Source organism: Calonectris borealis, chromosome 25, assembly GCF_964195595.1.
Source record: "Calonectris borealis chromosome 25, bCalBor7.hap1.2, whole genome shotgun sequence".
Classification (NCBI taxonomy): domain Eukaryota; kingdom Metazoa; phylum Chordata; class Aves; order Procellariiformes; family Procellariidae; genus Calonectris; species Calonectris borealis.
In genome coordinates, this window is record NC_134336.1 from 646,547 (window position 1) to 674,124 (window position 27,578).

The following is a 27,578-nucleotide window of genomic DNA, read 5'->3' on the forward strand; positions in this document are numbered from 1 at the left end:
TTCTCTGGGTCATTATGCTGTGTGGTAATGCTGTGCAGATGCACAGGGAGAGAAAATCCGAGGAGCATGTGGGAGATAAAGGCTCTGGCTTCTCAGCAGATGATGTGTCCTGTTTCATATTAGACTTTGTTTTAGAAGTCTGATGCCAGTGCCCTCTTTCTGGTTGTGTCTCTGTGTTTGCACCTCTGCAAAGAGCTCAGGTGTTAGGTGGTCCAGCAGCACACTGCTGTGTTACGACAGCTTGTGGTTTTGGTGGGCTAAGGACTTTTAGTGCCTATGATATAATGGCCCGTAGGTGGAGAGGTTTGTGGTGGTGATATTTATACTGATCGGTGTGTTTCTGCTGGGGCGGCTGGTTCTTGCTCATGACAGCTCTCGAGCTGTTACAGTCCTTTGTGTTCTTTCTCCAGTGGGAAGAAATCAGCGGCGTGGATGAGAATTACAAGCCAATACGCACGTACCAGGTCTGCAACGTCATGGAGCCAAACCAGAACAACTGGCTGCAGACAGGCTGGATTGCCAGGCGCGATGGCCAGAGGATCTTCATCGAGCTGAAGTTCACCCTGCGGGACTGCAACAGCATCCCTGGCGTGACAGGCACCTGCAAGGAGACTTTCAATCTGTACTACGTCGAGTCTGACTCTGACCTGGGCCGTAGCATCCACGAGAGCAAGCACACCAAGATCGACACCATTGCTGCTGATGAGAGCTTCACGCAGGGGGACCTGGGTGAGCGTAAAATGAAGCTGAACACCGAGCTGAGGGAGATTGGGCACCTGAGCAAGAGAGGCTTCCACCTGGGCTTCCAGGATGTGGGTGCCTGCGTGGCGCTGGTCTCCGTGCGGGTCTATTACAAGAAGTGCCTCACCACTGTGCAGAACCTGGCTGTATTTCCGGACACGGTGGCGGAGACGGCCTTCGCGACTTTGGTGGAAGTTAAGGGCACTTGTGTCACTCATGCTGAAGTGGACGTGGATAATCCCCCCAGGATGCATTGCAGCGCAGAGGGCGAGTGGCTGGTCCCCATAGGGAAGTGCACGTGTGGTCCCGGCTTTGAGGAGAAGGACGGGGGATGCAGAGGTAAAAGTGGCTGTCAGTGTCCTCTGGTAGTTTTTGTCTGTGTCAGTCCGTGTTGCTGCCAGACTGCTCCCGTCTTCCTGGTGCCTGAGCACAGCTCAGACAAGTGGAATTGCCTTTTGTCAGCAATATGATTCTTTTAGTTGATTGCAGCTCCCCAGCTAACAGCCAGACCTTAATTTCAAGGGTGGCAATTGGGTAAATGGGGCGTGTTGCCGGTAGCTGCTCTGCAGCACGGTGTTGGCTGGGCAGAAACGCCAAAGCTCTGAATACCGTCAGGCATTTCCCACGGCTTTATCTGTAACTATAAAATTATTCTAGAACATTAGTATCCCCATTGTCATGCTTTAGACACAACTTAATAATTCGGTGACTTTACAGCTAGCAAGGTTATATTTAATGACAGCTGTAAAAATGGATATAACCTCTACTGTAACGGGTATCCCTCTAATGAACCTGGTGCTGTGACCACTTTGATCTCGCTTTCAAAGGCAGAGAAAGTGCTGAGAGTGTGGGATATGGGCTGCCGTGGTCCTCCTCTCGGAGTGTGTGAGCCTCTGCAAGGAGAGAGGTGCTGGGCTAATGCCTCCTCCCGGGCACCTTCCTGCTTCGGGCCGTGGTCAGGACCTAGTCCCAGCTCACTGTGGTCTCAACTGCCTCTGCAGCGAGTCAGGTGCCAGCACAAGCTGGCAGTGGTCCCCGGCGAGCGGAGGCCGCTCTGCGTGCAGCATGGGGCGGCGGGTGTGCATCTCCTACCCCAGGAACGGCTGTTCCTCTGTCCGTCAGCACCCAGGGGCTTTTCTTCTCTGAAAGGTGTAATTGGCTATCAATTATTAACTGGCAGTGTCCGTGGCTGCCCTGTTAGCAAAGCTCCTCTGGGGCAGAGGAGAGGTCAGACCACCAGCTGGGACGTGTGAGAGGTTTTCTTCAGTAAGATACGCCTGAAAACACCCTTCACTGCCCATGCCTGGTGTCCGGGTGATACCTTGGACTTCTACCTTTTCACCTGGTAGGAGATGGATTGAGAGGAAATTAGCTAAATAAGTCCCAAATGGGTACAGTTCCCCTGTGTTTAAGGTGTATGGTACGGTAGGAGAGTGAGCTCTTCCTGAGGAATCATGTCTGTCCTTCAGGAGCTACTTGAGGCTTTTGTGCCAGTTGTACCACCTTCCTCCAGCATGTGGGAAGCCTTTCCCGGCACTCCGGGTAGTGGCTATTTGCTTGGTGCCCTCCTTAAGGAGACCTTATTAAAACTATCGAATTGAAATCTCAGTGCTGTTCATTGCTTCAGTGGCTGCGTGGCAGCTTGCCATGCTTTCCCCATCTGTTTGGAGTGGGAATTTACATAGTGAGTCCCAGAAGGCTTTTGCTAATGTTTCAGGTTTCTCTGTGTTGAGTTTAAATAATTCATATTCTCTAAGGAAAAATATTTGAAGTAATTTAATGGACATAATTAAGTTTTTCCCCCCCTCTCACAGAAAGCAGGTCATTAGTCACTCTCTGTGGAGCAGCATCTGATTTCTGGTCAAATATCAGAAAACAGTTCTTAAGGGTTGAAAGTTTTTTGTTTTTTTTTTTTTGAGCCCTGCATTAGCATAGCACTAAGTGAATAACTTTAAAAGATTTCTGATGAAAGTGTCCAGGGCTGCGGAGAGTCTTCAGCAGGGACAAAAGCTCTTGAGCTGGAGGCAGGTAAATACAGTGGGAGTTTGGGGATGTTAAAACAGCCGGGTGATGGCACAGCAAATCCGGCTCCACCGCTGTGGTCCTGTGGCAGTGGCTTTGGAGGGCTCAGCGGGTGCGAGTCTGCTGGATCCTCCTTGCCTGTGAAACTTCTTGGCCACAGTCTCTGTCGCAGCTCTTGTTGCCATGAGAGGTTGGACCCTGAGTCTGTTCAAGGATGGCTTCAGGGAGCAAGGAAGGGGGGGGGGGTGACCCCCCATCCCGTACCAGGGGTGGCTGGCGGTTCTCCAGGTTGTCTTGGGTGCCGCTTTGCAGCTCCTGGCTCTCCCTTATCCTTTGATCTTCTCCGAAGCCTTTCTGTCTACGCCTGCAGCCTGGGATGTGCTGGTGTCTGAAATCAATCGCCCGTTCACGCCGCCAGCTGCTGGGGTGGCTGTGTATCTGGTGACTGCACGGGGCCTGGCTGCCGGCTGGATCTGGGATGGATCCAGGGTGGTGCTTAGGGCCAAACGTGTGGCGTGGCTTCTTGGGTCTAAATCAAAAGGAAATTGGACAGCAAAAGTGAAGAAGTTTCCCCAGGCCATCTCATGGCTGGGCACTGCTCTCTGTCGTTGTGCTCTGAAGCCGGGGCACCCAATGGCGTCCTCCGCGGAGACCGGCCGGTGCCCCGGGGCCGTGCTTGCCAGGCAGAGGGGCTGTTTGAGGCTGGTCTGACCGCAGCCCAGCTGGCCGGCGGGAGCGGGGGGCTTCGCTGCTGCTGGCGCCCTTGGCGTGGTGCAGGGGCCGGGATCAGCGCTTGCGGGCGGCAGCGGGCAGGGCTGTGCCTGGCCGGCAGCGCTGGTGGCAGCCGTGGAGCAACCGTGAGGCGTGGGAGGTGCGGCTTCTCCATGGGAAGAACGAGCTTTATTTCCCACTGAACTGGTGAAGCTGTTTGAGCTAAATCAGAAAGCTAGTATCATTGTAACTGTGATTTAAGTGCTGAAATCATCCTGCCGCTGAGAGAACATTTGTATCCTCAGACTGAAATTAGGAGAGATGAAAAAAGACTAATAGGATTTACGGCACTGCTAATTACTGCTGCGAGAAAGCCAAGCCTTTTTACTGTCCATTTTTCTATATCGCACCACTTCTCTGAAGAAACCCCAGCGTACCCGACAGGCTTCCATGGGTTTGCATGTTTCCAGTGAATCACTTCAGTGGTCGTTGAAATGCAGCCATCTCTAGGGTGGAACTGAGCAGCTTTAGCATCTGTTTAACATCTACTCTCAAATAAGAGGAGAGGTTCTGTCACTGTAAATACATTTAGACTGCTTTTCTTGTCTAATATATATCTATAGCCAGATGCTGGTCTGCGCTTACTCTGATCTTAAAACCCATTTCCAGCAGATGCACGGCAGGCAAGTGAGAAGTCCTGTTGCACTGTGGATGATCACCTGTCCATCCCTCTTTTGTTTTTGGTAGGCTTCTCAGCACTGATGTCTTTTTACCCTTAATTTTACCAGGCATGAGCTGTGGTCCCCTCATGCCATTTACTTTGTGGTATATTGCAATAGCTTTTGTGTAAATGAAACCGTGATGTGGAGAATCTGCCTGACGTTTGCTGTAAAGTTGTCTCTTTCTGCTTCATCTTTTCCATCCAATCCCTTGTAATATCTGCAAGGAGAATTTCAACAAAGCCCAAGGTTAATATTTACAAGCCAGATTTGCTGCAAATGAGACAACTTCAACCAGACGTTGAATTAATACGATGGAGACCAGTTTCCAAAAATAGCTGTCAGCCACTCTTCTTTGACAGAAACGTAAATTTGTGCTGTAGCTAAGTTTCCTTCTCAATTTATTTCCCACCACTTCTGACAGCAGCGGCGGGAGCCATCTCTGTGCTGCCGTTGTGCCGGGGAAGTGCCCCTGCGCCCTGCTCTCCTTCACCGCCATCGCCCGTGCAGGGCGGCCTGGCGCCGCGCTCGTCGATGATGGTCTAATTAGCTCGTTGATGATGATCCTTGCCTATGCAGGGATGGCACTACTGAAACCAGTTTTAGAGAGGAAATAGTTTCTAGTGCTTTGTCAGGATTTTTAAATGATGTTTTAAAGTGAATGTGGTGTGGGTGGCCGGGCCAGGTTTGACACCTCCGGTGCTCAGGGCCTGCAGGGAGGGCAGCGAGGCAGGGGCTGGGCCTAGCCGGGGCGCGGGCGCTCAGGCCGACCCTGGCCGGGGCTGCTTCTCTTCTATGGCCCAGCTAAACACGCGCACGTATCTTTCTTCCCTCGCAATAAGCAGTCAGTGTGGCCGCTTTTCAGGGAAGGAAAACCTCGCACAAGAAGGCACATCAGCGACTTGCTGTTTGTGGCAGCCTGTGGGCATGAGGAGCAGCTGCTGATGTCCACGGTGGCTGTTTGAAAAGGGGAATAAAAAGTTCCCTCCCTTTTCTGCATTACTGAATGGATTTCTGAGCAGCATGTCGAATTCAGCATGCCATGGACAGGACACAAGGAAGATCTACTGTATCTCACTTAGGGAGAAAGCTAGAGAAAATGATAGCTCTTAGACTCGTTGTTTTGCACCTTTGCTTATAAAGCGTGTTGGTCTTCTGGGCTCTCCTGAAAGGAAACTTCGAGGATAGGGAGGGGAAAGGTGTTCCTGTTGGGTGATTTTCCTTTTCCCACCCCCCTCCTGTATGTTTGTGATAAACCAGCGCGAGTTACCAGGCTCAGCTGAGTGGATTTGCACACTTCGTCCCACTGTGTCGGGTATTCCTGTACGTTTCTCTTGCACAGATAACCTTTCAGCTGCTCTGCCTCTTTGCATACATGGACATGGGACTTTCTGAGGGCTGGAGGCAAGTCCTCCCGCGGAGCCTTTCCTAGGAGGGCGCAGGCGTGCTCTGGAGAAGGCTCCAGCACGTGAGGCCGTTGGTGCAAGCCTGCGTGTCTGCATCTGGGGTGTTCTCTGGCTGAAGAGGACTGTCTGTGCTGGTTCATCTCTGGCAACTTCTGCGTAAAGGACTTTGGGGGCTTTACAGGGCGAGCTGGCACGGCTGCTGATCTCAAAACGTAGGGATAAGATGAAAGGCACAAGTCAATGTTAATTAGAAGAAAGCAGTCTTTGCTAATGGTGACTGCTAGTGATACAAAATGTAACGCATGCTCGACACTGTGCAGTAGGCAAGAAATAGCTTCTCTGATCTACTATGGGATTCATAAGTGCGCTGAAAAATGGAGGACGCTGGACTGCAAGTCCGCTCTGCTCATCAGGCTGGGGAGCATTATTAATGGGTGTAACTGTCTGATGAATCTAACACTGTGTGTAGTGTAATTACACTTTATGTCAGCTTGTAATTGTTGCTGTTAATGAGGAGACAAGATTTGTGACAGCACAGTCTGGATTGTGATGTGGCCCTTCGTTTTTGCTGTTTTCCTACCCTGTTTTTAGCTCCCCCCCCCCCCCAGTAATTCCTTACCAAAATGTGCCCATGCAAAGGCAGCTGGCTGGGCTGTTCCCTTCTCTTCTGCCTGCTGGGGCTCTCGGGTGCTGCAGTTTTCCCTGAGCTTGGCTCTGGTGGGTGTTTATCCTCCTCTCAAAGCCCTTCAGCAACGCCTTTGCCGTCTGCCTGGGCAGCCTGTCCTAGCACCTTGCTCTCCTCGTGTATAACACAAATAGCTCTTGCAGTCACTTAAGCTTATAACTTCTTGTCCCAGCGCCAGTGAGCAGTGAGAACACTTCTCTCGTAGCAGATTGCATCTTGCTACAGATATCTTGGGAAAGTCAATATTATCTTTCTTGTGCTTGGCTTCTTGAATAGTAGGGGAACAAACGGATAAGCAAAGCCTTTGAGAAGATCATCCTGCCTGTTGCGAGTAGTAGGTTTGTAGACAAAAACACAGCTGTAAATACTGTGAAACAGAGTAGTTTCTTCATTGCTGCCAGGCATTACTTGGACATAAACTTGGTCAACGTTTTGAGCAAATTTAAAAGGAAGTTTTTCTATAAAAAAAGAGGATTTAGATAAAGTCCTTGATTTTATTTTCCAAAGGGAAGTGCTACAATAGGGAAAGTGCTTGCTTTTTAAAAAAACGGTCTTTCCATTTGTGTCCTGTTGTACCTTCCCTTTTAGTGCTTGCCTTTTTGCTGCTGAGCATCACAAGCTGAATGTGGGGAGAGAGATCGCTCTGGTCTTGGACCCGTTTGTTTTACGCTCATCCATTAAGACTTCCACGACGAGTCGCTTTGCCTGGCTGCTGGCATCAGATGGCAGCGTTTGTCTCTCCCCTTCCTTGGCAGAGGGAAATGCAATCGTTCAGTCCCCGTGTCCGCAGTGGGGAGGCAAGCAGAGATGCTGGTAGAGAGGGGCCTGTGCCAAAGGCAGGAGTCCCAGGCTGCTTCGGCAGAGGAGCATGTGCCCGTGCCTCCTGGGCCGAGTTTTTGCTTTGGGAGCCAGCAGTGTGCAGGCTGGGGGTCCTGTGGAGCCATGGGCGGCGGGCAGCTCCTGCTTGGGAAGTGGCAATGCAGTGGCAGCACCCTCCTGCCTGCACTGTGCTGGCAGGCTGGGCTGGTGCCTCCCGGAGGTGACTCCCTTTCCTTCTGCCAATGAATTGCAGACATTGACTTTAAAAAAAGAAAAAATAGTCCAAAAGCAGTGGCCTGGCCCTGAGAGCTCCTGACACCATCTTTCTCTTAATGACAGCAAGCTGTGAGCGAGGCTTGTGTCCTTGTAAGTCTCAAGGGCTGCATGGCTGCCTTGCGCATCAGCAGCTCTCTGCTGCGAGGGGCCAGCGGGCAGCGATGCTCCTGCTGCGGCTGGCGGCTCGGCAGGGACGTGTAAGAGCAATCTCTGGGTGTGGGCAAAGGCCGTGCTCCCTGCGGTCTAGGGAGAGCATCTGGGGTGGAAGTGCGATGCCTTACACCAAGCTGAGTCCCTCTTGTTGTTCTGGAAATCGGCCATTTCATTTGCCTGGTAGCAGAGAAGAAGGAAGGAAGGCATCTGAAGACTTCATGAGCTGGAGACTTCCTGAGCAGACTGTCTCATTCTGGAAGATGCTTTTGGAAATCAAGTGCATGTGTGCTCTGTGTGGCCAGGGCTTGCTCTTGCTGAGCAAAAGTTTGGGGTGGGAGTGGGAAGTGGTATTAGTAAGATGCTTTCCTGTGCGTTGCATGTGTCCCATCAAGGCATCATGTCACTACAGTACCCGTAAATGGAAAGCAAATAGTTCAATTGAAAGTTAAAGAAATTTAGAGTAGTAAATTACAGTATTTTGTCATTTAGTGCAAAGATACCTCCTGAAGCCTAAGGTCTGCTTTTCCGTTTAAATACAAAAAAGATGGATCCAAAAGTACAGCGCTTGGGGCTTTTGATTTGTTTCGTCTTTTATACATTAGCATACAAACCTGTATGTGCTTCTGGAGTTTATTTTATCTTCTGACTGATGCTTGAATATTATACATAAGTTTATTTTTTCTCCTGGGATTCTGTAAGTTGCACAAAGCACCAGGTTTTACTTTCATCACTGATGCAGCCGCCAGCATCTCACAAAGACAGACGCTGCACTCGCGGGGCCGGTGCTGATGTGCAGGTTTAGCAGCACTTGTCAGGGCTGGAGCTAGGTGGTAGTGGGATGGGAAACGGGGAGGAAATGGGGGCTACACATCAAGTGGGGGCTGTGGGAGTGAATCCGTACCTGCTGCTGAAGGAATAATCGCTGAGGAAATTTATACTTCAGTTTCCTTTCTGAATTATGGTTTGGCTTTCTCCTCCTGGGTCTTGTGTTCTAGCAGAACATGGCTGGAGCACCTTTGTGACCTGGGCAAAGTGACAGTTCAAAAGTGTGGAGAGCTTTGCACTAAACGAATTCGGAGTATCTGCCTCCATCCGCCCATTAGCAGCCTCCATGGTAGCTGTAGTGCCTTATGGTAGATGCTGCTTTCCATCAGTCATGCATATGAAACACCCATGTAAAATATGCTTTCTCTTCAGTCTTTTTGTGGAGTAATGATCAAGATTGGAGATATTTATTATTCGGGATTGCATATTATATTGCTGTTTTACAGTGTGTCTGAAATAATTATGGCTATGGAAATTGTGGCAGAGCCAGACGCAAATTACTCTATGATACTTAATTTTAGAGCAAACTACTCAGAAAATTACAAGCATCATAATTCGTTTGCAGAATTTTTGTCAGGCTTAAGGTTATAGATCCCTGGCTGCTAGATGGACGTGCTGGTTATTCTGTTGAAATACAGGGGGAAACATATCTTGCCCATGGCTAAGAGAGTTTGTGTGGGATAAAGCACTTGTCAGGAGTAGGGTGCGTTGGAGATGCAGGTCAGTCAGTCCTTTGCAGGGAATCATTTGGTAGATACATTAGGGAACTGAAAGAGACAACAGTAAATTGCAGTTGGCTCAGTGGATGTGCCTACTTTAGTGTGTCCTTGAGTAAAATTCCTGCATAAATAGCAATGAGGTTCTGTTCTGTACTGCCATAGCACTGAATTCAAGCAAATCATTCTTTTAGGTATTTCAAGACTGTCTTACTAATATTCTTGGGTATTTAATTTTCTTCTGGACTAAATCACTGAATTTAATTTCAGCTATTAAGAGCTCATTGTTGGAGATGCACAAAGATCTAGCCTCTGAACATAGGTTTTCATTTCAGTGCTCTTCAAATTATTTAACAAGGGCAAAAATTATAGAGTAGCATTGTCCTAAAGGTTTCAGAGATGCTGGGAACGTGTTGGACTGTAGTCTGCTGAAGAGTATTATTGAAAACCAGTTATTAAAAAAACCCAAACTTTGCGGAAGACAAGCTGCCTTTGAATTCACAGCCTGAAATACCCATCCTGGCAGGGAAGGTACCAAGATAAAAGGAGCTGGAGACCTGATCCAGTGCTCATATTGATTGCTCCCTAATGCTGACTTTGTCCCTCTTGCACAGGTGTGGAGACTGGACATGATTTTTTTCCCTTCCTCACAGTGGGGCTCTGTAATGGCATCGCTCTCTGCCTGCAAAGTATTGATTACAGTTTTTGCAGTAAGACAAGGCAAGATTGTGAACCCAGCATGTAAGGGGAAGATGGCATCCTCTCTGTTACCTGAGGACATTTGTGGACAAGGCTCTTTCACCAGCTCAGTACACCACTGAAACTTTATTCTGTGCTCTGAGTCCATCCTTTGCCGGGAGGGACTGTTGGTCTGCTGGGGTGCCTTGACTCCCGGGTACCGTATTGGTTCCGGCTATGGCACTCCCTCGGTGTTGGCTGCTTGTTTCCCCTAGCTGCTGTCTTTCCTAAATGGCGTTTTTATGAATGCCTACCTCAGCAGAGAAAATTAACACAAGTTAAAAGCAGATGAACTTTGTCAAATACAATTTCATGACGAAAAATGGAAAGGAATTGATTTTGGAAGACAACCGAGTTGTAGTGTTAATTACAAATGACTGTATAGGCGTTTTGGGTGAAACTGCAGGCGTTATTGATTCATGCTGGCATGCACGCGGCTCTTCCGCTATCTGCAGGAGTTCAGCAACGTGAAGAAGTTCAATAGTGCTAACGCAGGCAGTGTCCTTTGTGGTTTTTTTCTTTCTTCGAAGATATCTGCAAGGTTTGTGGATCAACAAGCTGACCTGATACAGTTTGGGGAGGGGAAAAAAAAGTCAGAACCCATCAAAAGCATTAAGACTAAATGCTGAGGGTGTAAACAAGCCAACAAACTCTGATACGAAGAAAATGATACCAGACAGCAAGGAGGGGTAAGCGTGGCTACGAGGGCGTTGCTGAAGCTCGCTGCTGAGACAGCAAATGCCTTCCACAGCCGGCGAGGGGTTTATCCTGTGGTGCCCAGAGGAGCACCGTGGTCTTCACCAGGTGCTGATGCTAGCGCGGGCGTGCTTGCGCAGAGCTGCGGCTGCGCTGCGTGCCCCTTCCCTTCCCCTCTGCCCAGCAGCGGGGTCGCTGCTGGACCCTTTGACCCACCGCCTGGCTGCCCTGGGCTGAGCGTTGTGCCTCAGCATGGTCACTCTTAACAGAAACTGCGTTGATACGTACAGAATCGCTAATAACGTTTTCATTAGGAAGTGGCATCTCCATTGTGTGGTGTGGGTCTGGAGCCCGGGTGTGAGAGTCGTGGTGGTCCATATCTACATCCAGGTCTGGGAGGGGAAGAGGGGTCATAGCCGAAGGCGAGAGGAGGCTGTGCCGGCATCTGTCACTGGTTTTGTGCGGGCGGGCTGAGAAGCGCTGAAAGATCCTGAAACGGTCTTTAAAAGGGTCCTCCTGAACTGCACCCCAGGTGGGATCTTCAGGCGAGTCCTTCTCTGTCCTTACCATAGCACGATTGGAGAAGCGGAGAAGGGAACACACGCATGCACACACATTTTTGCCAGTTATGGAGATGGGTAGGAATTATGTTTGATGGGTTTTGCCTGATTTTTGTATTAAGATGAAGTTGTCTGGGTTAGGTAGCTTTATTCCTAAATCCATGTTATGAAGCAATTTCAGCCTAGTATTTAATCTTCCATCTGTGCTCATTCTCTTAATATTTTATGCTAAGCTTCAGTATTTTCTTACATCTCAGCCCTTTCCTCTCTGCAAAATGATGAACACTTCTTAATTAGAAGAGATTCATAAGCTGCAGGAAGTGAATTTTTGGTTTTACTGGTCCCTGTGATGTGTCTGGGGCAGTGTTGGTGAACGCTTCCATGCTTCTGCTCACATTTGTCTATTGAAACCCACTGCATCATTTACAGAACATTTTGCAGCTGATGCAGCTACGTTGTGCAGAGCAGCCGGACACTCGCACAAGCTTGGGGAAGGATGGACGGCTTCACTGCCTCCGCCAGCAGCGGGCCCGGCGGATCAACACCATGTACAGGTGCAGGAAAGTCACATTGGAGGAGGTGTGATGGCTGAACGGCTGAGGGTTTGTCTTGTATGACTTTGTGCAAATCATACAGTTGTTCTGTCCCAGTTTCCTGCTTGTCAGTGTGGTTAATGTTTCCATAGGCCAAAAAGAAAGCAGAGGTTAACTTAATTGTTTGAGGTGGTCAACTGTTGCAATGATGGGTATGATAAGTGTACAAAGTAAAAGGCTGCTGACCAGCTGGTAAATACTGCCAGGGTGATTACTGCTGCATGCAAAATCTTGGCCATGCTTCACTTGAACAGTGACTACAAGCACCCCTGGAGCTTGCAGAGCCTATGTCCTGCAGTCAGGTTGTCCTACTTGATGCACATAGTGAGTCACTTTTAATCCCTGTTCATTGATTAACAAGATAAAGCTGCTCAAACTCTGATGCCCTTTTGCTGATTAATCAGGATTTCAGCTGGGGATCTCTTCTGCCATTTTATAAGCCAAAACTTGTACACTCAGCTAGCTGCAGCTTAGAAAATGTTGAGATCCTTGCTAGTGAAGGAGCAGCTTCAGCATCCTTGGCGCTGTGACTCCGAGTCCCTGGCTGGGGAGGAAGGTTATGCCTGGGAGCCCCTGGCAGGAGATCCTAGTTGGCAGGCTTCATGGTGCTCTGAGATGGAGATGTCTGAACTGCTGGGGAGGGAAAATTAAAGCTGTCCCATGTCAGTTGAGTAGGAAACCAGGCATTTTTCAACTCTGCATCCTCAATTGCCCCTGTTTTCCCTGTGGCACAGGCTGGCCTGAGAGAGGACGTTGCCTTCTCCTCTTGATTCAGCCATCCGCTCTTGTCCGAGAAGCTGCGGCAGATGAGTCGGTAAGAGAAACCCTTTCCGTGGGTGCATCGTGCCGGGTAATCTGCCAAGCTGCAGCACAAATCAATGTTGCTTGTTCTGCTACTAGTTTGATCGTGTGTGCATACAGTGTTATATCAAGGAGGGAACATGTGCTCTCTCTGTCAGTGAAATGAATAAGGCACGCCTGGTGAACAGGGAGTAGCTTGTGTGGGCAGCGATGATGGAGCCGGAGAGAGGCAATTAATCTGTCTGACCCATCCAGCTGCTTCTCTTTGGCTCTAGGAGAGTGTATTATTGAATTTTATTATTTAATAATTAAGTTGCAGTAGTATCAGAGGACAAGGAATAGGAAAGAAAATAGTGTGCAAAAAGGAGAGTTTCAATCTATAAATTGATGGCCTGATCTCTTGAGAGCTGCCACATACCCACTGCAAAAATGAGCACTGCAAAATAACAGAAACACCTAAACCAGCTGGGGACCAAGAAAAACACTTGTAGGATGAGGTGGAAGAGGGTGGGAGTTTATCTGAGAAAAGAAGCGGAGATGCACATATGATGCATCACATGTGCTGGGGTGCTTTTGTTCTTCTCAAGTGTAAGATTCAGACAACCGAGGAACAAAATTAACAAGTGAGCCCACCGGCTGAGCTGCGCCCAGGCTCCTCGTGGGATGCGCTCACGCAGGGTTGACGTGCCTGTTTTCTGGGAAATGCAAATCGAGGTGTTTCATACAGTTATTAACCGACATATCTTCTGACAGACACTTTTTTTAAACTTACTTCTCCTGGTTATTAGAAAACAGGGAGGAACAGCCTGAAAGATGCTTCTAATTGAAAACGTTCAATTTCCTATGACGAGGTGTCAAATCCATGTGACTCTCAGGCTCACCTTTAAATCCGAGGTATGGCAGCAGTATGCTCTGGGTTTAGTGCTCAGGTCCCATCAAGTTTGTAAACAAGATAGATTGATTTTTCTGTTTTGCCTGACAGAGGAATCTCACGCCAGTGTTCAGACTTTGATGCCATAACGAGGCAGGCTTCTCCCCACAGGGAGGATGAGCTTGAGCTGAAGCTGCAGCAGACAGAGGCTGCAATCGATGTGCAGCGACGTGAGCCCTGTCCCATCCCGGGGCTGTCTGCCAGGAGGCATCAGGGGACCGGCTGTGCCCTGGCTCTGCTCTCGGGGCGCGCGTCTCCCCGTGTCCTCCAGCCGCTGGGAGAAGGGCCCGTTCTGTGGCGATGCGAGCCCTGGCTCTGGATGTGCGCTCGGGTCACCTCCCTGCAGAGCCGGGAGGAAATGCCCGAGTGTTCGGGGAAGTCCAACCATTGTCCCCAGCATGAGGGACTGCGGGATCTGGGGTGTCTGCTGATTGTCTGCCTCTTTGGGATGGGCGCAGCACGTCTTCGGCTCACTGTTGGTGGCTCTTTCCGAGGAGATCTCCAAGTGCTTGATGCTCATGCTGGGTTTCTCTGTTGAAATCTGGCTGCCTCCTCCGTTGTGGTAGGATGTGCTCTCAGGCTTCTGCTCTCTGGAAGTGGCTGTGCCCTGTGCATGCGGGGTGTTGGGACCTTTAGCGGGCCACTGGTGATATTTCTGCCCTGTGTTGTGGTCAGTGCTGCCTAACTAAAGGAAAAGCAAGCTAACTATGTCTCCATCATATGAACGTAACATTAGTTTTGGTTTGGTTTCTCAAATATGAAGAGGAGGCTGGAAGTTTTGGGAATAATTGCTATTTTTTCCTGTTTCATCTAGCACCCTAGGTAGGGAATGACATTTACTATGCATTGTGGCTCACTGTCTTAATCTTACTTCTCTGTTGTTTGTCAAGCCCGGTTAGGGTTAGCTTTTAAAGGTTAGCTTTATCTGGCATTGGAGGTGTGCAGACTGGGACGGGGGGGGTGAATATAAAATTGCAGGCTTTCCAGTGCCATACTGGCAGCAGCTGTTGCCAAGAGTTTGCAAGATCAAGGAGCAAATGTCGGTTCTTTTTCCTAGAAACACATATTTTCCTAGAAATCCTGCCTCCGGCACCTCTTAGGAGAGGATGCTCCAGCTGTCCGGCAGGCACTGACAACCAGTGAAGGTGTCTGGTCTCCCCTTGCAGCCAGTGAGAGCAATGAGGGCTCCTGGCATGTGGATCGTGTCACCCAGTGCCAACATTGCAGGCAGGTCAGGCAGGCACGAAACGCCTGTGCATCTCCAGTGACTGCTGCAGGGTCCCGATGTCCAGCTCAGTCACCAGCTCAGCTGGCCAGAGCCCACTGAGGCTGCCCTTCGTGTCTGGGCGACTGCAGCGTGCACTGAAATGCTTTGTCTTGTCCAGTTTAGCAAGGAACCACAGCCAAGAGGGGCCCAGAAATAAATGGGCTAAATAATAATAATTTTGGTTCCCTCATTTTTTAAAAGTTTTGGATTTTTTATTCTCCATTTTAACAATTTAACTCTTCAGTTTTGCTATAGAAATACAACGTTGAGCCCACATCAGTTAGAAAGTTGCAATTTTCATTCCGGATACAAGGAAGTCTCTCTTCATTTCTTGGGCATGACGGGAATGGGCTTGAGGAGGCCAAATCTGCTGCTTTCTGCAGGCTTTACTTGCGCTGGGTGACACGACAGCACAAGATCTTATCTGGCAAGGAGCAAGGCCTTTAGGCAGCTCTTGAAAGGCTGAATCTGTTATGTAACAAAAGCAAAAATATCTCATGTGCGTTGCTGCTCCCAGCTCTGCCAAGCTGCTGTCTGTCGTGTGCCAGCGGCCAGGGGATGAAGGGACCGTGGGGAGTACAAACCTCAGCCATGGTGCCGCGGTCCGTCCCCTGAACTTCTAAAGACCTTGCGGTAGATTAAATAACCTCCCCTTAAATGTTCACCCATTTTCAGCATCCCAGGGAAAGATCCTCTCTGCCCTGTGCTATGTCTAGAGTGCTTTGTCCTCAGATCACAGCTGAGGCTGCCCGTTTTATATCATGCTAAAAATTAATGAACCAGAGTGCACTGGAATAATCTGCTTTAAAAGGAGCAGTCTCAGCAGCCAACTCCTTAAAAATGGTAAGAGTGGGGACTGCGTTAGTGGAGCTGTTCATCTAGGAACTTTACAAGTGATTAAGTTTAAATATTCAGGAAGCTGATGAAGGGATAGCAGACAGCAGCACCGCACCAAGAAGATGAAGGAGCCAAGCAAAACAGCAGTGCTTCTGTGTGGCTTGAAATCCAGCTGCGACAAACTCCTGCCCCTCAGGCTGGCCCTGCTGGGTGGGAGTCACCCCTCAGCGCGGAGGGGCTGCTAGCCCGAGGGGACCTCTGTGCAGGCAGGCAGGAGGTGTGCCCATCCCCTCTGGGGCACTCAGCAATGACACGCACACATTTCTTTGCAGGCTGCTTCCTTTTCAGATGTTTTAGGGTCAAACTGAAGCTCTTGCAAACTGCTTTATGGAGTTTTGCAGTCTTTGTTGTTGTTTTTGTAAGGTAGTAAGTCTTTCATGCAGAACTAGCTTCTGGGTGTCCTGCTAGGGGTATTGCTTGTAGGTTGCATGTACTAAAGATCAAGCAAAATCTTGACCAGCATGTGAATTATTTGTTTGCATATCAAAGATACTTTTAAAAGGATAAGGGAAGCCTGTGTATGACCTATAAAAGCAAATTTATACTACTGTTGTTTAACTTCAGCACATACCTCACTGCCTGCAGTGACTGCTGTATAATCTACAATGATAAAGCCGTAGCTGCCAGTGACATGGCCTTGTGGCTTGGGAAGCTCTGGTGACTGATGAGGTCTCCAATTTCTCCATTTTCAATATTCCTCCCCTTTTGGCGTTGTTCCTGAGTCTTGCTGTGGCTCCTATGTCATTTCTGCTCTGCTCACCTGACTCTAAACCCTAAGCCATGTGTTTTCCATATCCTGCATCTTTCTGCAGCCACCTTGTCCTCTAAGTCCCTCCAGAACCTCCAGCTCCCTCCACGTGTTGCTCTCCCTGATGTCTGACCATTCCTCCAGCCCCTTGAAAGGGTCCCCCAGCCTGGAAGTCAGTGCAAAGCTACGGCATCCAAATGTCCATTGTGGATCAAACCAAAGGCACATTTCTCTTGGTGCCAGGATCATGCAGGTGCTCAGGGAAGGTAGCTTGGAGAGTGGTATCTGCTGGCCAGTGGCAGGCAAAGGATGTCCCAGGAAATGGGGAAATGCAATCATGAGACGTATCCCCCATTCATCTTGTGGTGTTCTTCCCATAACTCCCTCTGTCTGTCTTTTCAGCTTGCCTTCCTGGATTTTACAAGCTTTCCCTCCGTCTCCCTTTCTGCTCTCCTTGCCCTGAACACAGCTTCACGCATGAGGAAGCCTCCACATTCTGTTCTTGCCAGAAGAACTACTCCAGGTCGCCGTCAGACCCACCATCTGCCTCCTGCACACGTATGTCTCGCTGAAATGCCGGCTCTTTGTAAAGCGAGGATACGGGGATCCAGATGCTGCGTCTGTCCTGCAGTGCAGAGCCGAGTGTGTGCGCACGAGGCTGTCCGAGGCTGTCCCCCTGCTAGCCCACGGGAGCACGCGTGTCCCTGGGAGGTCCTGTCTGCACTAGGGTGCTGCCGCGGTGGGGAGGGGATGGAGGGGCTGTCCCTATGCCACGAAGCTCGCAGGCTGAGGCTGCAATCTGATGAGACAGACATGTGGTTGGGCTTGCAGACTCCCTGGTAAAACTAAGGCACAGTCATTTAGTCAATATAGTTCACAGATTTTAATTAAATGGCCTCTAGTTAATTGGATTGAACCTCAGCTACTCCAGTGATGGATGCCATAGAGCTGTCTCACAGCAATGAGAAACCTCCTGCTTTGCCCGAGAGCGAGCGTGGCTGGGCAGTGTCCGACCAGCGGCAGGGCTCCTGGGCCCCTTGCAGCCGAACCCCGGGGAGGCGCCGGGTCTGGTCGCTGTGTGAGCTGCAGCTTGCTGTGTATAACATGTCCCTCCGGTGGGGATCGGTGTCCCCACCATGCTGAGTGCATCAGTGCGTCCGTGTCCCCTTGCGCTGCCATGCGCTGTGGCTGCCTGGGACCGTGTTCTCTTGCTCCACCACCGGTGCCTGTGCTGCTGCTCTCGGAGGACCCGTAGGTTCACCCTTCTCCCCAGGCAGTGCCCAGCTGTCCTGGCACCCATGCACAGACACTCTTCTGCTTGCAGGTCCACCCTCCGCCCCGAGGAACCTGGTCTACAGCCTGCAGCAGTCGTCGCTGATCCTGGAGTGGAGTGCCCCTGCCGATGCGGGTGGCCGGAGCGACCTGACCTACAGCCTGTGGTGTGGCCGGTGCCCGGCGGCTCTGCGGGGCCGCTGTGAGCAGTGCGGCAGCGGCGTGGGCTTCGTGCCGCAGCAGACGGGGCTCGTGGACCGGACTGTCACCCTGGTGAACCTGCTGCCTCATGTCAACTACACCATCCGTGTGGCAGCTCTCAATGGTGTCTCGGGCATCAGCCCGCTGTCGGGGCAGCAGTACGCCGAAGTCAATGTCTCCACTGGCCTCACAGGTATGGCTGCTGCGTAGCGCACGCGACCGCTGAAGGCAGGCAGTGCCTTGCCCTCATTACACCAAGAAACCAGTTGCCTGCACTGTCTTACCCTTGCGTGTCACCTCTGGGGTCTATGGGTCTGCTCAGTGGCTGGTTCTGCGGCTTCATTGCCGGGAGGATGCGGGGCCTGGAGGCGGCGTGGACACCGTCCTCGCGCTCTGCATGCCCAATGCTGTGGCAGTGCCCGATTCCTCTTGGTTTGCTCCAGTGGCAAAGGCGTAGTGCTCAGTGATGGCGGGCAGCACGGCAGCACAGGCAGGAGCCGGGAGATGGAGACTGGCCTGCGACACTCCCAAGGGGGGTTTCGGTTGGTGCCACAGGGGGGTGAGGAGCCGGCTGTGCTGGAGGAGCCCGTGGCCCCGTTGTCTCCCACTGCGCTGTGCTGGCTTGCAGCAGGGTGGCAGTGAATGTGGTGACAGCCTGGGCTCCTCCCAGGGGATGAGTCTGCTCTGTGATCCGGCTGCAGTTCGAATTTACAGATCACAAAAAAGCACCTTCAAAGAAGCAACATTTTCAGCCCATTCACAAAAAATCCTCCTTAAAATAGATAATTCAAATATTGGCTATCCTTTGAAAACAAAAAGATTGATTTCATCTCTCTTCTATGCCAGTCCGTGGCACAATTTCTTACTGCAAGTGTCCCTTTCCACTTCACATTTCGCTTTTCTATTCCCTTATGTGAGGGGAAGCGAGCATCCAGCCTGCCTGCATGCATGGGGCCCCTGGCCGGCCGGAGGGGTTTAATCCCTCCTCAGTTGTTAGCTGTGCCTAAGGGAAATCAGCTCTGGCTTGTTGTGTCCTTGTCTATTCCTCTGCGGTTACATTATTATTTTGCATGAAAACCCTTTGCCAAGCCACAGTTAATGGAGACAGATGATCCTCACATACCTCATGGCAGGAATTGGCCAACAATTTCATCTGAAGAGATTAAACTTTGATCTTGTTATAAATAATTTTCCCACCACTTGATCAAATGTTTTTGCGCGTGTTGTTGCTTTCTCTTCCCTCATAATTTCTGTGAATCCATTGGGTGGATGCTGTGCCACAGACTGCTCTTCAGTGGAGGTGTCATTCCTCATTAAGATCTTTGCTGTTCAAGGATGGATTTATCTCTGGAAGATCTTCTGTCTCCTGAGCTCAGGCTATTCCTGCGCCAGCGTACAAGCTAGGGAGGGGTGAGCTTAACGAGGTCTAATAACGAGCCGTTCCTCCAGAGGCTCCTGCCTGGTGTTGGGCAGAGGGCAGGGGAACCGGTGCTCAGGAGCTGCCTCCTTGCCTGGAGCTTCAGGTCTGAGCTGGGGACAAGAGGCTGGGTAAACCAGCAAGCGCCCCATCCTCTGTAGGGAGTGAAGCAACAAGTCCGTGATACCAACTCATGCCTTAGCCATTCGTCTGTTTAATACAGCTTTTCTTCTGGGTAAGTGGGAATCTCAACCCCCTACTCAACACTGCATACTCCTGAAGGAACTGAAATATGCATAAAGAATATGGCATAATTAATCTTGTAATCTGTTCAAAATCAATGTCTCTTGTCGAGCTGTCAAATCTCCGGATGCAGATGGTGGCTCAGAATTAGCTGAGCAGCTGAGGCTCAGGAAGTTTCTTGAAACACTTAAATTTTTTGCTGCTGAAGGTGTCCCCTCCCGGGGGTAGTGCCAGGCTGGACCTGCTCCGTCTGCAGGTGCCCAGGTGGCCCAGTTCCTCTCGCTTTGGCACTGTGGGCAAGAAGTGACAGTGATGATTAAGCTGCGCCTATCAGCAAGGAGGGGGAGAAGGTAATCTCCTGGGGAGGCAGCTTCTCAGTCCTGTTTGCCTGTAAAGCCCTCTCAGGTAAGAGCCCCCCCGCTGCTAGGAGGGCTGTGCACGGGAGGGGACGCGGTGCAGGCAGGTAGCGGTGCAGCCAGGACGCGGAGCCATGGCTAGCACGGATGGCTTGTGGAGCTGCTCTGTGGAGTGTGCTGTCTCCAGCGAGTCCTGAATCTTGGAGCCCCTCATCATTGAAGCCCATCACAGAAGTGCTGGATGGGGCCGGAGATCAGGAGAAAGGGAGACTTTAGGGATGCCTGAAGCAGTGGTGACTTCTTGGCGGCTGCGACGCGATGGTCTCGGGGAAGTCATTTGCAGCAGCAGGGAAGCTCCGGCTGCAGATACGCAGATTCAGAGGAAAAATTAAACAAAGAAGCAAGACCCTATTTAGCTGTCAGATCCCTGCTCCTCTAAATATAGCTCTGAGTGCAGCTTTTGCACTGCTCTTCCCCTTCAGCAGTCACAAGAGGGAATTAGCAGTTGTTCATTGTATTTGCAGGGGAAAAGAAAAGATGCTATTTAGTCTGCAGGAGACAAAATTAATACTGTGTTCTTTCTAATCTGGCCCCAGCATGGGACTAAATAAAAGTGTTTGAGGAGCGAATGGAGCTGTTTACCTGCAGGAGTAGAGCTGCATTAGCTATGTAAATGTACGCTCTGGGACGATGTCATTTATATTCCCGGCAGGGATTGGCTCCTATCTTAAAGGGCTTTTAAATCTGTTGCAGATTAATAATGCAGCCAGTGCCGAAATGCATTCTCCTTTCTCAGACTGTGGAGAAGTGGTTTGTGCTGAATTAGGTCCTCTGAAGTAGACTTCTCTGCGCCTCCTTGTTGCTGGTGCAACACCACCAGCCCAGCCCCAGCCAGGAGGGGTGGGGGGGCCACAGGGGGAGCTGACTCCAGGGCGAGCCCCTTGCAGGGTCTTGCCCTCCACATGGTGAGAACCAGACCTGGAAGAGCTGCACGGTTAACTGATGAGGCTGCTTCTCTGGTTTGGAAGGAAGGACCCTGGGGCAGGAGTTGCCTGGGACAGTGCCCAGTGCGTTTTCTGTGTTGGGGTGTTAATAACTGGTGACGGAGGGGAGAGGCTGGCTCTCCCCAGCACGAGCAGTGCTGTGGTGCAGGGCAGCAGAGGTGTTCGACGGCGATGGCAAGTTCTGTCCATCCGGTTGCCACTCACCCCACGCGGGGAGCAGCAGACAGCACGGTGGACAGCAGACAGGTTGTGGTCTGCTCTTGCTTGCTGTGTGTCTGCTCGGCTGCCCCGGCCCTGAAAAGGTGTGGGGAGAGCGTTCCTGGAGATGGCTGGGCGCAGCAGCTGGGGCTGGGCACCAAAGAGGCTCTGCCTGCTGCGTGGCCTGCAGGCACTCCGGGTTCAGCTCCGTCTTTAAGTACTTGATGTTGTCCCTCTCTAACCCCTTTGGGTTTTGGATGCAGTGGGTTGTTCAGTCGAGGGACACGGTTGCCGACACCTAGTTTTATGCCTTTTTTGCTGGTACACTGGTTAGAGGAGTGTTAAGAGGAGTAAACCCGGATACAATGGCATGGAGTTTATAAAATCAGCAGAGCGGTGAATAATTTAATGTTTGGTTTTTCAGAATAGAGGCAATGTTAAGGGAGCTTAAAATATTGATGGGAAACACATTTTTTTCACAGTGTGAAATGCTTTATAGTCTGTGTGATTTTCTTTAATCCCTTTTAAACATGTTTGAGGCTAGTGCCTGCTTTTCTGGCATGTACTATGGATTCTGCTCTACAGCCCATCACTGAGTGTGATTTTTTTTCCTGATGACTTTGTTAACTATCAGGACCATTTGTTCAGGTTTCTTCAGTCTGTTTGCTAGACTCAGAGATACAGGAGAGCATCTGTGTGATATTTTATTGATGGCAATCATATAAAACAGCAAGGAGCACTTTGTTTACAGGAGCAAAATCCACCTTAAGCATCAGGCTGGCCTCAGCTGCCTGTGTCACTTGTCGTTTCGTAAAACGTGCAGTGATGGGCACTCGTGCAGAGGCCACAGGCTCATGGTGGGGATTATCCTGCTGTCCCAGCGATGAGAGCTGTGAGAGTGCCGGTGTGCATTTCTGTTTGTGCGCGTGGGTCAGCGTGTGTTTGTGAGACTGATGAAGGAAGTCGAGAATATTTTATCTTTTCTTTTTTTTTCATCTTATTGAAACACTTCTTACATAGGAGAATCATTCTCACCACTCCGCCCCAAGAGCAAATGCCATATTACAGCCTGTGCTAGCCTAAACCTGGCTCTGACGAAGTGGGAATGAGGAGCAATTTGCAAGGTTTGGAGCAAAAGTGTGCCAAACTGGTGCAAATTCGGTCATACTCATTATTGGTGCTTGAAGTGCCACAAGAGGGCATGGGGCTTCCCGCCGGTACCGGTGGGGTTGAAGATCTCTGGCAGAGGAGGGGAACCTTTGCTGCACACGGGTGCTGCCGGTGCTGGCCGTTTCCCCTGCATTGTCATACAGACTGGAGTGAGGCAGCACCGTGTGCACCGTGGAATTGCCGTGCTGGAGGAGCCGCAGACCTCCCTTTGTGCGAAAAGCGTTGGCAAAAAATGTGGGAGGTCTGAAAGCTGTGAAGTGTTTGGCAGCCTGACATGGGCAGGAGAGGTTTGCTCCACGGGTGCCCGTGAAGATCTCTGTAGTCCTGCCTTTTATCTTGATCCCCGGGAAGGAGGCAGACCTCGGCACACATTTGTGCTGCGGGTTTGTGGTGCGGCCGCCCAAGGGGTCGTGTCCTGCTTGGCCTGTTGGACCTTTCTGCCTTGCTTCGTGCTGCCGGGGTGAACTGTCTCCCCCTTCTTTACACGTGGACAATTGGATATCCCCTTAAAGGTCAGCTCTGGGGCCAGCGTATTTACTCGGAGAATTATTTGCAAAAATGTCAAATGACATGCAGCCAGATTGCAGCAGAGGGAGCTGTGTGCAGGGGGTGTGAGCTCGCACGAGTGCAGGGGCTCCCGGCTGCCCTTCGGGTCCTTTCGCTCTTTCAGCAGAAGCCGAAGGGACTTAGGAATCAAGGAGCAAATCATCACGAATAAAACATCAGGATGACTCTTTTCTTCAGCAAAGATTAATGAGCTAATTAATAAATACAAAATTTCAGATACTTAATTTTACTTTCCAGGGACTTGTTCATCTCCACAGGAGTCTCTGTGGGATAGTTAGGGTCCAGCAAACGTCCTGATTTGATGGAGAAGTGGGACAAGCTAGAAACAGCCGATTTTCCCATGCAGCTTTCCTGTGCCTGCTGCAGGGCTGCTGGTGTAAACGGGTGAATCGGTGACTGCAGCCCCTTCACCCTGGTGTGTTCTGGCCCCTGGTGCTTACCGGGGTCATCCAGGGACACCCTTCCTCGTGCTGGGACCATGCCATCCAGCCACAGCCAGGCTGATGGCTGCTGAGGGCAGTCTGGGCAGCCAAGAGCCACAGTTATGGAAGGCTTTTCTGCTGTTTCCCATTCCCTCCTCATCCACAGAGGAGACTTTCTGCCCCCCAACGAGGACAGCTTGTGGCACAGCCCCAGGAGAGCTGTGAAGACCTTGGTGTGTTCGGCCACTGGGGAGGTCAGTTTTTCTAATCAATTCTAATTTTCTCTCTAATCAATCCAAAGCAGAACAAGGGGCTCCAACAGAAACTTTTCTCAAGATACCAGGTACAAAGTTTATTTTCCCTACTAAAATATTTAGTGCCTTTCTTGAATAGCACCTTTGCAGCCCCTTCCTCCCTGCTCTTGCTGGTGAATGCCCTGGCCACAGGCAGATCATTGCATCCGAGCCGCTGCTGCCTTGCTCTGGGCAGTCGGGGGATGCCGTGTCCTTGGCTGGCTCCTGAGATTCTGCAGACAGTCTGACAGGTCCAGCTGGCTTTCTGCTGGTGCGGGAGGTAGAGGCTTTTGGAAGAGCTGCTGGGATGCTGCCTGCAGGCAGGGAGCCCGGTGCAGGCAGCGCTGCTGCCTGTCAGCTGCAGGAGCTGTTCGGGCACTGCACGCAGCTCAGCGGTTTGAAGGCAGGAGAAGGTGGTCAGAGGAGGAGGTGGCTTGGAGGAGGCTCTGGGAAAGCAGAGATGAGCGCTGCAAGGCAAGGCAGGCAGACCCTCCTCTGCTGCCGCAAACAGCAAAGGCGTCAGCGTCAGGCAGAGAGCCTGCAGATAGCTGGGAAGCGGGAGCTGCCTGCTGCATGCTGGAGCCAAACCTGGTTGAAATGGGAATAGTTGGCAAGTGCATCTTCCATAGTGAGATGAACTAAACGGGAGCACACGTGCCAGGGGGAAAGATTCAGCATGGAGCATGTGCTAACTAGAAATAAGCAGCCAGCTCCTGGGGCACAGGCTGTGCGCTTGGCGGCGGGTAGGGCAGGCAGCTCTCCCGTCTTCCCAGCTGTCTGGGATGGCGTGGGGCAGAGCCTGTGCCAGGGTGGTTGGAGGTGGCTGGAGAAGCCTTGGTATGTCGTGCAAGCCCTCCTGCTCAAAGATCGTGTTTTGCATTTCCCAGAAATCAGTAGCAGCAGGTTCAGAGCACTGGATGTTAGCTGACGCTCAGACCCCTCCACAGCACCGTGGGTGGAGGGTGCCTTTAGGATTTTTTGCTTGGTTTTGGTCAGGGCGTTACTAGCTGCCCACAGATTACAAAGCCATTGTATTTTTACCATCATCTTCTCCCATTGGGTGAACACCAGCTTGGAGTTTGCCCTGTTTCAATCCTGATTCAGAGAGAGGGAACTGGTATCTGCAAAAGAAGCATGCTCTTCAGCTGTTTAAATTGTTGAAGTTTTTACTGCGGCATCACAGGGCAGAAGCAGAAATGAAGTAACCACAACTGAACATGTTCGTGCTGACATGGAACTCGCAGCTGAGATGAATATGAGAATAGAGATAAAATTCCCTGTAACGTGTGATATCCTGGTTGCACTTACTTGGCTGTTCAGAACCAAAGTAACCAAAGCGTGGTGGCATGCAGTGTCACTGGCTGTGTCCCCAGGGCTCTGTCCCAGGCCTGGCCGGCTGTGCTGGGCTGCTGCAGGGGGCTTTGGGTGCCGCTGGCTGCGGGGAGGGTGTGGGGCGCACTGCTAGAGCAGGGAGGGATGCTCTGCCCCCAGCAGCGCCGCAATCACCCGCTGCTTTTTTTCCTCTCTGCTTTTTCAGCGCTGACTCCTGTCACTGACATCCGCACGGATAAAGTTGAGCAGAAGAGCGTCTCCTTGTCGTGGCAGGAGCCGGGCTCCCCAACCACCAACGGCACCGAGTACGAGGTCAAGTACTACGAGAAGGTAGGCTCTGGGGACTGGCTCCGGCTCTCGGCCGTGCCCCGGCTCTCCCCAGCTGGCTCCCGGGTGCTTCCCTTGCCAGCCCAGTCTGCCCCTCGGGAGCGCGGTGCGGGGGCTTCTGTGTGTGCCGCCGGTCACAGTCAACCACCCGCCGCGTGAAGACTGAGTGGTGGGAGAGGGAGGGAGTGCGTGTCACAACGGTGCTGTTGTGAAGATTTTACTGGCACCTGAAAGTAAGAGGAGTGCTTCAAATGGGGGCCAATAAGGTCTTTTCTTCTCCAACAGTGTTATGCAATCTGCTTATGCAAGTTTTAGGAAATTTGGATTATTTGTAAAGTTTATGTTAATTAGTGTTTTTTTCCCCCATCTGTGCAGCAAGACTTCATCCAGTCCTAATGTTGACGTCTCCCTGGGAGAAAGAGTAAAGCTAATAATTTTAATTCTTTTTTTCTTTTTTCTTTTTTTTTTTTTAATGCATTGTATAGCTTTTTTCAAGGACATTAGAAATCTGAGATTTGGGTGCTTGCCATTAGCCAGCTAGACAGGGACTGCTAAACCATACTGGCTTTCTAAATCTTTGACAAGATGACACCTGCATTCATAGCCTGCTCTCTGGGAAAGTGTTGGACCTTCTGGTCTTCACTGGTTTAGGACTGAGGGCCACCAAACCCATGACTTCGGTGAGCTGTGAGTCATCTTCCACACAGGAGAGGACACAAGCAAATATTTTTATGATGGTCTCTTAACTTTAAAAACAGCTGTTATTTACCAGGTGCGGTGGGTTGAGAATTTTAGAAGAAATACCGGTAGGCAGAGAGCAGGGACAATACTCTAAATCAAAATAAATGCAGTTTATGACACAGTTCTGCAAATTACCTTATCTGCGTGTGCTCAGGCTCGTTATGAAACTGATGACATGTCAAGCAAACCATGCAGGTGACATGTTGGTGTTCTGTATTTAGAAACAAGCTACCTTGAAGCTGATTCATATTAATGTGATTTTCAGCATCTGATAGATTTGAAAGGAGGAATCTGTGGGTGAGGGTGAAAGCTGAAGCCCGAGACGGTAATTCCTGTGCAAATGGGCTGCAGCAATAAGATACCCAGGGTATGTGAAATGAGGAAATGTCCTGCTTGGGTAGGGAATTCAAACTATAGTTTAGCAATTATTCACTGAAATGAAGCTCTTGATGCTGACACGAAAATCAACTTAGTTCCTAATCTTTGCTTTTAAAGCCGTACTTTAACTATGGAGATTCAAGGGGAAAAGCGTATCAAATGGAAAATACATTTCACAGCGATGTCCCCGGCCCTGGGAGCAGCACAATGAATGGCTGCTGCCTGTGCCAGATTGCAGGGCTGGGATGCTCATTGGGGCCGATGGAAAGTAGCCTCAGATAATGCCGGTCTGGGACTGCGGTGGCACCGGCATCATCTTCTCGCCGGGGAACTTGTTTGGAGGTACCCAACACGGCTGAGAAAATCTCTGATGGTGGCTGTGCAGAAGCATGGGAAGATTTGCGGGAGCTGGCGAGAGGGCTGGGGCTTGTTTTGCTTTGCAAACCGCGGGAAGCAGAGGCACGGGATCTGCTGCTCTGGCGCGAGTTGCCCAGCGGTCCCACCAGCCACCTGGCCGGGCAGAGCCCACCCTGCCTTCACCGCCTGCAGCAGTGGCTGCAGGAGGGGGCCTGCCCGTCGCACTCTCCCTTAGTCAAAGCAGAGGGATCTGTAGGTTGCTGGGCGAGTGAATAAAATCCCGGGGACCAGGACTGTTGGCAAACTGTTGCCAGCTTTGATTACTCAGCATGTGCTAATACATGTGTATTTACTCCAGGGCTTGAGCGGCCATAGCAGGGGAGCTGGAAGGGGCCAGACGGTGCCAGCAGCCGAGCCCCAGTGCGGGGGCAGGCAGGAGGAAAGGAGCTGTGCGGCGTGGCACAGCTGCTCCCCACCACTGCGTCCTCCGCCTGGCTTCACAGCACATCATCTGGCTCCATCTGCCATTTCATGTGACCTTTCCATGTAATTTCTATTAATGAGACATCTAGTAAATGTATTCTTTCTGTTGAAGGGTTTATGTTTAGATAGACTGTCCTGATGGGACCCAAAGGCGAGGTGAAGATACAGCTGTGCCTGCTCCGTGGCACAGCTGTCAGTCCAGCTAGATCTTGGGTATCTCATTATTTCACAGGATCAGAGAGATCAAAGTTACTCAACTGTGAAAACCACATCAACGGCCGTGACGGTCAATAACCTGAAGCCTGGCACCCTCTATATTTTCCAAATCCGGACATCTTCCTCGCCGGACTATGGAAACTACAACCCGAGTATTGAAGTGGAGACGCTGGCAGAGTGTAAGTGTTGGCAAGGCTCCTCGCCTTTTACACACACACCTGCAGACGTGAGGCTCTTTGAGCTGAGTTGTGGGGATGCTGCTGCTCGCTGCTCCTGCCCCAGATGCCTTCGTTTTGT

The 27,578-nt window shown here is 50.8% G+C and overlaps 1 protein-coding gene across 1 annotated transcript in view; it reads left to right on the forward strand.

Moving 5' to 3' along the window:
* The window catches only part of EPHA10 (EPH receptor A10), a 79,837-nt gene that overhangs the window by 41,554 nt on the left and 10,705 nt on the right, over positions 1-27,578 (forward strand). Inside the window, exons 10-13 of the mRNA XM_075173881.1 lie at positions 411-1,080; positions 17,629-17,970; positions 24,985-25,109; positions 27,298-27,460. Coding sequence (XP_075029982.1) covers positions 411-1,080; positions 17,629-17,970; positions 24,985-25,109; positions 27,298-27,460 — 1,300 coding nt within the window. The remainder of the gene's footprint in view (positions 1-410; positions 1,081-17,628; positions 17,971-24,984; positions 25,110-27,297; positions 27,461-27,578) is intronic.